Genomic DNA, 12,442 nt, shown 5'->3' with positions numbered 1-12,442 from the left:
AAGATGTGGGAACTCTTTGACTATTTCAATTTTCTCATTGTCTATGATGAATTCTTCTACATCTTCCATGGTTGTTGTTATTATTATTATTAATGTGCCCTTCCCTTACGTGGGGGATCCGTTCCGGACTCCCCCACGTAAGGGAAAAACACGCCTGCTCGAGCCCCATTAGATGTAATGGGGCTAGTGCACCCGGCGTGGGGTGAGGCGCATGCCCCATTATTTCTTCCTGGCACGCCAAGGCTTCTTCCGGCACAGGCTTTCAACAGTATTATTATTATTATTATTATTATTATTATTATTATTATTATTATTATTTTAATGTTCAGCATTAATCCAACATTGGCACTTTCCTCCTTGACCTTCTTCAGTAATTACTCCAGGTCTTTGTTTCTGCTGGTAGCATTGTGTTATATGCATATCTTAGATGTTAATGTTCCTTCCCTCTCTCTTCACTACTCCTGCCTCTGAGTCCAAGTCTGCACTGCATAAGATGTTTTCTGCATATAAACTGAATAGAGTGATAATATGCAGCCTTGCCTGATCCCTTTTTTGATTAGGAACCATTCTGTTTCTTCATATTCTATTCTGACGGTAGCCTCTTGTACTAAGTACAAGCTACGCATCAGGGCAATCAGATGTTGTGGCACTCCCATTCTTCTAAGTGCAAACCATAGTTTTTCATGAACTATGCAGTCAAAGACTTTGCTGTAGTCAACAAAGCAGATGCAGATTTTCTTCTGGAACTCCCTTGTGTGTGCCCCTATCCAACATATGTTTGCAATATGATCCTAGTGCCTCTTCTTTTACTGAATCCAGATTGCACCTCAGTGATTTCACACTTCATATACAGTAGGAGTCTTTGCTGCAGAATTTTGAGCATGATTTTGCTTGCGTGGGAAATTAGTGTGATTGTTCTCTACTTGCTGCAGTCTTTTGCATCTCCTTTTTTAAGGATAGGAATATACATTGATCGCTACCAGTCTGTGGACCACTGCTTTCTTCTCTGAATTTGTGGCCAGATTTTACTTAAAACTAATCTTGACTCTGTCTCTGTGGATTGTAGCAGTTCTATTGCTATGTTAGATGTTCTGGTGATTTGTTCTTTCCAACTGCTTTGAGTTCAGATTTCACTTACTAAAGTGCCTATAGAATGTACTTTCTACATAACATGCCTCACAAAGTTTATACATGACATTAACAAGAGTGCTTTTCAAAACGTGTTTTCTACATATATTAAAATTAGTCATATTTAAATTCTTAAGACTACCAAATTATATTTGTATTTCAAAAATTCCTAATCATTCTGTTCCAAAGAGCATTTACTCTCATCTTTAGGAAGGCAGGTTTTCCATTTGGAGTGTAGTGTTGCAATATGATTTGATGTTCAGCAAGAAGCCCACAAAATTAAACAATATCCTCAGTCACTTTGGATTTTTATGCCTATAAATTGTGGGTATTTTTATTTTAATGCAAATGCTTTTGATGTTCAGTATATGTTATGTTCACACTGATAAGAAGCAGTCCCATTTTTGATTTAATTTCTAATTCATGGCTAGAAGACCTTTAACTATTAAAAACATATTGTTGAACCTCCCCCTCCGGACATTATTCTACTATTAAGGCCCAAAACCAAGGGGAAGATGGGGGCAGCTTCCAGCCACTCCAGAGGCATGGAGTTTACATGATGCATGCCCCTGGAGCACCCTGAAGCCACCTAAGGTGGCCCAAAACAGGCCCCAGAAAGAGCGAACCTTTTCCACTTGTATTTGGGGTCAAGCGAGGAGGTGCCTCGAGGCTGCACCGCATGTTCACAGCGGTCATCAGGCTGGGAGACGTTTCTAGTCCATCTGTTCTGGCCCTAAGTTTGCTATCTCAACCTCTCTCCAAACACCTTTTCTGATCAGAGGAAACTCTGGAAGGAAATTGGAACTATTAAGGTGGAAATCTCTTTTCCTGTAGTTTGAACCCATTGCTTCAAGTCCTAGTCTCTGGAGAAGCAGAAAACTGTTGGAAGATTTTTGCATCTCTTTTCCCCCTCCTTAGATAGACAGGGATTTCCTGAATGCAAACTCTCCTCCCTCTCTCTCTCTCTCTCTCTCTCTCTCTCATTCAAACTAACCTTGTGATTTCGGTCACTCCCCCTTTGGGACTAACAATCTCAAAGATTTTCAACTGAACTGCTGGTTTTCCATCTTTGTCCTCTCTCAACTTTATTTGGATAGATTTTTTTTTTACCCAAACTATTCACTAGCTAGATTAGGATATAGCCTTTATGTATATATAGATTAAAGCCTTTAGTAAACTTTTGTTTGAACTTCAAGCTACTTATGTAGTTTTTGAGTCAGTCTCAGAGAAGCAAGTTAGACAGGGACACGTTTTCTGGTACTCTGCTGATTTAAACCTAGACCCTAACAGGCTAGGCTTTAATATTTATGATATTCACATATTTTTCTTTCCTTAATAAAGGCTGAAGCCTTAGGAAACTTGAATTGCCCTAAACAAGCGTGCTCCATCTTCAATATGACATCCTTTCAAATATTTAAACAGTTCCCAGCAGCCCTCATCAGCAGAGCCAATAGTGAGGAACATTGGGAGCTGCAACCTGACAACATCTGGAGGGTAACATAATTCCCATCCCTGCTCTAGAAATATCAGTCTTGGCTGGACCCAGATCACTAAAAGAGATAAGCAAATTGAAAGACTTGTCCCCTCTACCACCAGTGATCCCGGTAAACATCACCATGTGGTTTCCAACCCATCGTGCTACAACCTGAAGGAACATTCAGTAACTAAGGCCCCATACAGACAGGCCAAAATAAAGCTGCTTCGAGTCACTTTGGAGGTATGCTGTTTAAATGATGCATGCTTCCTAAGAGGCCAGAAGCTGCACCAAAGCTGCACTCCAGTCTTTAGGATTGGACCATGGCTTTAGCATGGTCTGCGGACTCTTAGGACACAAGCATCATTTAAACAGCATACCTCCAAAGTGACCCGAAGCAGCTTTATTTTGACCTGTCTGTATGGGGCCTAAGATATATAACCTCATTTCGTACTCCCCCCCCCTTTTTTTTTGATTTGAGTCCTTGGCCCTGCATATTTTTAACATTCTCCCCACCATTTTGAAGGCAAGCTGTCTACTTGACAATAAATATACTCAAAGCAATACAGGAAGCTGCAAATCTTCTTCGTCTTTGGGATAAGGCAAAGAACAGATTTCTATCCTCCTGTACCTGGGATAATTCAGTGGGTTTCCAGTTTCTGCATCCACTGGGAAAATTCATTTCCTTCTACTGTATACTACACTCTGGAATTGTTCTGTGCATTATTTAACTTCATTGTTCTGAAGACTATTTCCTATGCTCCAGTTATCAAAGAGATGAGTTTAGATGTGTTCTCCTTTTTTTGGTAAGGAGAACCACTCTTCAATCTGGCCATATTCCCCAACTTGTACCAAAATAATCATGGATGGGGAGGGGGAAATGCTGGGCTGTAGACTGACATATGAGCAATGCTGAATTTCAACAGAGGATTATGGTTTATGTTGTGTTGTATAATGTGGGACTTGTAATTGTTTTAAAATTTTTATTGTTAACATTTTAAATTCACTATTTTTGGAAGCTGTCTTGGGTCCCATCTTTGCAGAAAGGAGACATATAACCGAAGCAAATCAATCAATCAGTCAATCATCTACAGTCTTTTAAGAGTGACTGAAGACACACAACTTAATACTGTTATTGGAGGGGAAAATAGTTTCTTTTGCAACATGCAAATGCATTCTCCTTAATTCTCAGCTTCAGCATCTTTAGATCATACCTGAAATACAGCAGATGGATGCCAGTAATGTTACTTTCCTTTCTTCCACTATACTGAGTCAAAGATGCATTCCTCTATACCAAATCTATATACATAGCATATAGAAACTGTATAATTATTATTATTGCTTCCCTTAAAGACCAGCTGCTCCCTCCCCTCTATCCTAATTTTCATTGTTACTGTTGTTATGATTATTATTGCTATTATTACTATCATTATTATCATTCTTGCTTCCCTCACAGACCACCTGCTCCCTTCCCTCCTACTACCACCATCCCATTTCTCGTTGTTTATTGTTGTCATTAAGGTTACTATTATGATTACTATCATTATTGTTATTATTATTGCTTCCCTCACAAACCAGCCGCTTCCCTCCCTCCCTCCCACCACCAGCATCCCATTTTTCATTGCTACTGTTGTTGTTAATATAATTACTATTATCATTAACATCATCATCATCACCATTACTGTATCACCATTCTTGCTTCCCTCACAGACCAGCCACCACCATCCCGTTTTCATTGCTGTTGTTATTATTATTATTATATCATTATTATTCCCTCACAGACCAGCTGCTCCCTTCTCCTCCCTCCCACCACAACCAAAACAATTTTCATTGTTGATACTGTTGCTTTTACAGTTATTATCATTATTATTATTATTATCATTCAGAGCAGAGGCTCCCTCCCTCCCATTTTTCATTGTTATTATTATTATTATTATTACAATCCTTATTATTATTATTATCATTCTTGATTCACCCACAGACCAGCTGCTCCCTTCCCTCCCTCCCACTTTTCAGCATTATTATTATTATTATCACCATTATCATCACCATTCTTGCTTCCCTCACAGACAGACCAGTGACTCCCTCCCTTCTACCACCATCCCATTTTTCAATATGAATATCATTATTATTATTATTATTGTTATCATTCTTCCTTCCCTCACAGACCACCACCATCCCATTTTTCACTACCATCATCATCATCATCATCATCATCATCATCCTTGCTTCCTTCCCTCCCAGACCAGCCTCTCCCTGCTGTCCCTAGTTCCCTCCCATTCTTCATCACTGGAGATGGAGGCCCCCATGATCTGGGCGGCGAGGGGTCTCCCTCTGACTGGGGCCGGTCCCTGAGGGACAGAGAAGGACAGGGACCCACCTGTGAGGAGGAGGGAGGCCAGGGCGGCTCCGCTGCTGCGGCCACTCAGGCTGCCCTGGACACAGGCCGGCATGGCTATGGCTGCTGCTGCTGCTGCTGCTCTGGCCCTCGCTCCTCCTCCGCTGACATAATAATAACCATCCCCAATTCCCCACAGCCATCCTCCTCCTCGCCCTCTTTCCCGCCTTCCCTCCTCCTCCTCCTCCTCCTCGTGATGGAGACCAAGGCGGTGGCTGTCTCCAAGGCAGCGCTGAGGGAGGAGGCCATGGAAGAAGGAGGGAAGGAAGGAAGGCCGACTCTCTTTGGGCGACTAGGCCTCGCCTTTCCTGAGGGGGGTTTATAATGGAAAGGAGCACAAGGCTCCGTTGTTCTCCCCCCCCCTTTTAGGTTTGTTATGGCCTAATTGGGAGGGAGTTTACATGTTTACCATTTTACTGTATTTATTTGTTTATTTATAGTATTTATTTATAGTATTTATACCCAATTACAGGGTCTGAGACACTGGGGGAGGAAATAAATAAATAAACTTCGAAATACATGAATAAATAAACTTATTAAATATATATGTGTGTGTGTTAATTTTTAATTAATTTATATTAATTATAAATATTTATAAATAAACCTCAGAATTTTAAAATAAATAAATTTATAAATATTTATTTATTATTGTATATTGCTTATAAATATTTATAAATAAATAAACCTCAAAATTTATAAATGCATTTATAAATATAAATATTTACATTTATTTATCTATTTATTGTATATTGTTTATCGATTTATATTGCTTATAAATATTTATAAATAAACAAACCTCAAAATTTATAAATAGATTTATAAATATTTATAAATAAATATTTGTAATTTATCCGTTATCTGTTGGCTTGTTTATTTATTGATCATTTGTTATTAATCATTTATTAATTTGTATTAATTATAAATATTTATAAATAAATAAACATCAGTATTTATAAATAAACATTTATCATGTTTATTTGTTATATATATATATATATATATATATATATATATATATATATATAAATGTTAAATATTTAAAAATAAATAAACCTCAAAGGAGGAGGGCAAGGCACCACAAAATGGAGGGCGTTCAAAAGAAATGTGGGGAAAGGGTTGTTGTTTTTTTATTGGATGGACCTTCCAACTCTTTATGATTTCTGCAGTATGTTTTGGACCACGGTCCAGCCCTCAAACCACTACAACATCTACCTGGCTCTCCATGAGGTTTACAGTAGGTAAATAAAAACAAAAATCCACCAAACAGTGATCCCTTTATAGGCCAACCAAAATTCACAACATACTTGTTGCAAGTCTTTCAAAGCTCCACTGGCTTCTTCATCAGGCAAGATGTTACATAACAAACGGAGCAAACTGGAGATGTTAGTAAGATGCCTGCATTTTGTTGTTTCTGTCCTTAGGATGGTATGGGGAGGGTATCTTTAGCAGGATGGCTTCTCCTTCTGCCATGGGGCAACTGGGCAAAGTCCAGGAAATTTCAAGTCCATTTGCATTTAATTTAAGCAAAGATTAATAGGCAAATGGACTTTAAATTTCCTGGACTTTGTCCAATTGCCCATGGCCATAAGAGGAAGGGCCAGTCTGTTAAAAATACCCTCCCCATACCATCCTAACTAAGGATAGAAACAACAAAATGCAGGCATCTTACTAACATCTCCAATTTTTTTCTTGTTTGGTATGTAACAGCATCTTGCCTGATGAAGAAGCCAGTTCATTTAGGTTGGCCAATAAAGGTATCACTGTTTGGTGGATTTTTGTTTGACTTTATAAATGGCCAACACAACTACCCCTGCATGTTTTATGGATAGTAGGTAAATAAGACATTAAGTTGGGTAGAATTCAAAGATATAGCCATGTTAGTCTGTAGAATCAGTATGTAGAGAGATCTTGTAGCACCTTTCACTGAAAGAAAGAAGTTGGTAGCATGTAGAAATCAGTCTATTTCTTCAGGTGCATTTGGTGGAATGGAAGCAAAGCACAGACCTATATATGCCATTTGAATATGAGAATGTCAATTCAAATACATCCCCACATACCAATGGCATATATACAGCATGTCTGTTCCTGGCTTCCACTCCACCAAATACATCTGAGGAAGTAGACTGAAATCTATGAAAGCTCATGCCGCCCATTTCTTTCTTTCAGTTTGGAGTTTATCACACGAGAAATCCTGTGCAAGAAACTGGAGTTTAGATTTGAAAAAAACAAACAAATGCAAAAGCAGGTTGATTTTCACACGATGTTGTTGTTAAAGTGGTGTTAACCCAAACAGAATGTAGACAAAAGCCACTCCTTTTTACTTTCAGAAAAACCCGAAAGTAAAAAGGAGTGGCTTTTGTCTACTTTCCGTTCAGGTTAACACCACTTTAACAACAACGTGTGTGAAAATCAGCCTGCTTTTGAGGATTTTTTCCAGCTTTTAAATCTCATTTTTGCATGGGATTCCCCCCGTGTGATAAACTTAATCTCAAAGGTGCTACAAGGTCTCTCTACATTAAATTGGGTAATGAATCATTAAAACAAGAGACAAAAAAGATGCAGTCCCTGCCTGCCCACCCGCCTCCAAAAGCTGCCAGCATGACAAAATCTGGATTCTTAAATGGAAATTACACATGCAAAACTAATTGCTTACCTACTGGATTTTTATTCAGAGATGTTAAGTTAAACTTTTGCAATATCTTGAAATACATTATTTTTTTAATCACGTAGCAGGCAAAATATATGTATGCATGCATGCACACAGACAACAATGATATTACATCTTATGTGTACGTACCTTGTACATACAATTATATATGTAAAAAGGAAACTAGGAAATATTAGAAAACTTCAGGATTATCATTTTTAGAAAAGTGAAGTGTTGCCAATTTCTGTAGAAGCTGGAAGCAAGAAAATTCAAAGTTTAATTTACAGGTTGGGGTGACTCAGAGAAGAAGTCTTCCTTATGGACCCTGAAAATCCAACTGGCAATAGGAAAGTGAATGATACTGATACAGTACGTGAGGTTGAGTGATGGTTTGATTTATGCTGTTTTGATTCCATCAAGGAAAAAAAAAAGCGGGGGGGGGGGGGGAATGACTAGAGTATCTTTTTGCTGAGGTGTGTTAGAAAAAGAAAAATGTATGCAAAGGTTTCTAATTTGCACCAATAGTAAAGAACGTGCTGCAGTTTTCCCTTTGTAACCTTGTTTGTTTTCTACTAATATCTTCTAATGTTTATTTTCGTGATTAACACAGTTTTAAAGGAAAAGAAAATATGCATGGATATTTACACCCAAATTCTGTCCTTTTGAAGTAAAATGTGCAACCTAGCCTTTGAACTAGGAAAAAACAGTGGTTAATTAGAAAAGTAGTCATCATGTAAACCATTTCATGCCATCTCTTTGATAAAATACTTCCGCTGGAAATAACTCCATCACTGAAAGCAATTGTTCAAGTTTATGGGTGCAAACACAATCCCCTGCATATTACAAAACTTTTAATATCACTTTATAATATAAAAGCTGCTTCTGAAAGTTGCTCCACAAAAACAGTGGCATCAGTGTGGTGGTAGGGGGTGAATGTAGAAAGCCATTAGCTAACCTACCATGTTAATTCAATATCTCCTTCAAAACAATAAGAGCATTTTTACCTCTTTTTGCAATCAGGTGGAAGCCAGCATGGGATAGTGGTTTCAGCATTGGACTAAGACTTTGGAAATCAGCGTTCAATTCCTCATTCAGTCTTGGAAATGTACCTTGGGTGAGTTACACACTCTCAACCCCAGAAAACCCTGTGACCCTGTGATAGAGTTGCCTTAGGGTCGCCATAAGTGGAAATGACTAGAAGGCACATAACATATCCAGAGATATTACAAGAATATGTTATGTTATTCACATAACATAGGGGCTTGACAGACGGGGAGAAAGGGGTGGCCAAATGCCACCCCTTTCTTCCCCCTGACGGAGGCCGCAACAATCAAACAGAATGCCCTCCGGGAGCCTTAAAAAGCACCTACTCCCGGCGGGTTCTTTTTAGGGTGCGCGTGGGGCGCCATGGGAGCCCTCATGCGCACCGATGACATACATGTGGTGTGGCACCATTTGGATGCTGCACCATGCGTATGCCTCCGTGTGGAAGGGGATGAGTCATGATGGTGCCTGGACAGCGTGGTAGGGCTTGGGAGTGTGCAGTTGCTCCACTCTCCTGAGTGCTAATATTAGCCCTAGGCCAGCACATGGCGCCAATCTGTACCAGGCCATATTCAGAGAACTGAAAATGCAATACAACTTTCCTCATCATTTGGCAATGTGGTAGTGCTCAAACACTATGCATACGCGTGCCGGCCACTGAAAATCCTGTGCTTTCCAGAAAATATAAGAGGGAACAACTGGTATTCTTATATTACATTTCACTCTTCTGAGTAAACAATACAGCTTTCATAACATACTTAAGAACTCTTTGTGTGTGTGTGCTGTCTGTTGCCAAATACTGACCTTCAAAACCACCCAATTTAAGGAATGAATCATAGGGCGGTTCTTTTAGTGCTGCGCCTTATGCAGTGCTTCATAAATAACAGTGATTCTTTTTGATGATGGGGGTGATGTGTAATTTGTGTGGCAGTTTTGGCCTGGTCTGGATAAAATAAAACTGAGCTTTTCTTTAGATCTCTCTCTCTCTCAGCCCTATGCTTGACAGATTTCTATCACTGAAAACAACAGGTAAGTAACATCTTCAAAGTTTGATTTTTATTAAAAACAGGATTGGGTTTTGTTGTGCTTTGCAGTATATATTTTTGTTTCTCAGTAGCTCCTGCTTTTGTGCAGCACAAATATTTGAATTATGGGAAGTATAACCAGCCTGAGCTTGGCATCTCTTTTGGAAAATATGTCACATGATCAGAACAAGAGTGCAGTACATATCCAAAAATGGAAGTGATGAAAAACTGTTCTAAACATTCTTGAAAATCTACTTCACGGGCAATTTTAGTTGCTGAAACAGCACTTTGGCAGCCAAACTGCATATGTCTTCGTGATACTGACACAGTGGTCATAGCATGAACTAGCTCAAGTATTTATGACCAATTTCTATAGTGTTTCATAAACAAAAATGTTGATATATAGATTATACTGGCAATGGAATAAAATAATCTTGGTAAAAATATATGGCATTTGTAAAACAGGAAGAGGACTTTTTAAAGAGATTGCAGTTGTTATTATGGAGGATAAGTCTATGTATGACTGAGAAAGCTGGACAGTGAAGGAAATTGGTAGGTAGAAAATCAACTCATTTGAAATGTGGTGATGGAGGAGAGTTCTACATATACCATGGATAGCTTCTAAGCTAGCCAAGGTGTTGCACCCATTTTGGACATGGGAGTTATTTAGGTTTCAGCCCATCTGGCGTTAGACCTGGCATGGTCCTAACTTGGAAATGCTAGTCCACAGTGGCTAAAAACTGGCACAGATTCACAGCTTTACTGACAGAACCAGCTTCCACTGGCTACAAACCATTGGCTTGTGATCTGAAACATATGCAAGTAGCCTGGAGATAACTTTTAAAATAAATATAAACAGAGAAGTGTGTGTTTTTTAAAAAAAACAAAAACCTAAAGTCTATGACATTAATAATAAAATGACATAACAACATGCCTTGACCTGCTTAAAGAGCTATGCACAGAAATATTTTTAAAACTTGAAAAATGACACAAGGCAGCTTTTAAAATACAATCCTGTTCTATCTCAAAAGAACAAGCTGCTGAAAGAACTGGTCACTGAGTCAAAATCAGAAGACTGCATGGTATAACTGGATGGTTGAAAACTCCTATGGGAGGGGTACTTTTTATAAAACAGGGTGGGAGTTGGATATACAGTCAGATATTTCAGATGCAGAATAGCATCATATATGGTCATGTCCTTATAAGTCTAAGTCATCTGCCCTACGGGAAAACACATTGAAAGTGGTATACAGATGGTACCTGACCCCTGTCCAGCTAGCACGAATGACAAGGAAGACATCTTTTTTGTGCTGGAGGGGTTGTGCGGCAAGAGGTACATACCTACACATGTGGTTGGAGTACTCAATTGTCCAACAATTCTGGACACATATTGTTCAACTGATGTCAGACATCATTAAGCAAAAGGTTTGACCCACCCCGGAATTGCTTCTCTTGTCAATATTTCAATTTGACAATAAATTTCTCCATCATAAAGAAATTATATCTTTTTCAGTTGCTATAGCTAGATTAATCATTGCCAGAAACTGGAAAACAGGTAATCTGCCCATGGATCAATGGTGGACGAAGTTCTGGGAAGGATGGTTAATGGAGAAGCTTGCAGACGATGCCAGGAAAACTTCTGAGACAAGGAACTGCAACCATTTCAAGGAAAAGTGGTTACCTCTTATAGAATATGTTAATTCCAGTTCTCATGCTCATGTTCCACCACAGCACCACAGGAGATTTTGGTTTGGAGTTTTGAATGAGACCTCTGTTCTGTAAATCTGTATTTTAGCTCATGTTTTTAAAGTAGAATGGTGATTTAATTGTGTTTTACCTTTTGTAAACAATAAAATATTTATAAAAAAAAAATCAAAAGACTGCAAATAATCCTAAAAGGGTTTTCCCACCCCACAAAACTTTGCATTTTACACAAAAGTAAGTAATTGAACAGAAAGGGCATACCAACAAAGTGTTCCCAGTACTACCTCTCTTATGTCTACTCTAGAAGTAACAGAAGAAAGCAATGCCGTACAATAATCCTGTTCTATGCATATGTAGTCACAGAAATAGAACAAGCAGAAGAAGACTAGGACTTTGAAGGGCAGCTGTGAAAGAACTAGACCATCTCCTGCAGTGCACCTCATTAAATACTAAAGATCTTCCATGCCATTGCATTTCCAATTTTTATGCATGGTCATAGAAGCAGGACAGTGAAGAAAACTGATAGGAAGATAATCAATTCATTTGAAATAGGGTGCTGGAGAAGCATTCTTATTGTGGACTGCTGAAAAGACCAATAAATCACCTGGAATACTGTGTCCAGTTCTGGGCATCACAATTCAAAAAAGATTTTAACAAGTTGAAGCGTGTCCAGAGGAGAGCTACCAAAATGGTGATGGATCTGGAACCATGCCTTATGAGGAAAGACTTAGGAAGCTAGGTATGTTTAGCTTGGAAAAGAGATGGTTAAGAGGTGATATGATAGCCCTGTTTTAAGTATTTGAAAGGTTGTCACACTGAGGATGGAGCAAGCTTGTTTTCTGCTGTTCCAGAGTAGAACATGGAACAATAGATGCAAGTTACAGGAAAAACGATCCCACCTCAACACAAGGAGGAACTTCTTGACAGAGTTGTTCAACAGTGGAACACACTCCCTCAGAGACTGGTGGAGTCTCCTTGTTTGGAGGTCTTTAAACAGAGACTGGATGGCCATCTGCTTTGAT

At 38.8% G+C, this 12,442-nt stretch overlaps 1 protein-coding gene across 1 annotated transcript in view; it reads right to left on the bottom strand.

Moving 5' to 3' along the window:
• The window catches only part of SGCE (sarcoglycan epsilon), a 38,310-nt gene extending 33,236 nt beyond the window's left edge, over positions 1-5,074 (bottom strand). The window contains exon 1 of the mRNA XM_089533210.1: positions 4,983-5,074. Coding sequence (XP_089389336.1) covers positions 4,983-5,055 — 73 coding nt within the window. The 5' untranslated portion in view covers positions 5,056-5,074. The remainder of the gene's footprint in view (positions 1-4,982) is intronic.
• Between the last annotated feature and the right edge of the window lie 7,368 nt (positions 5,075-12,442).

Source organism: Sceloporus occidentalis, unplaced genomic scaffold (genome assembly GCF_023333645.1).
Source record: "Sceloporus occidentalis isolate IW3139 unplaced genomic scaffold, rSceOcc1.0.p SCAF_7, whole genome shotgun sequence".
Lineage (NCBI taxonomy): Eukaryota > Metazoa > Chordata > Lepidosauria > Squamata > Phrynosomatidae > Sceloporus > Sceloporus occidentalis.
Note: the sequence above shows the minus strand (reverse complement) of the source record. Positions and strands in the feature narration are given on the sequence as shown.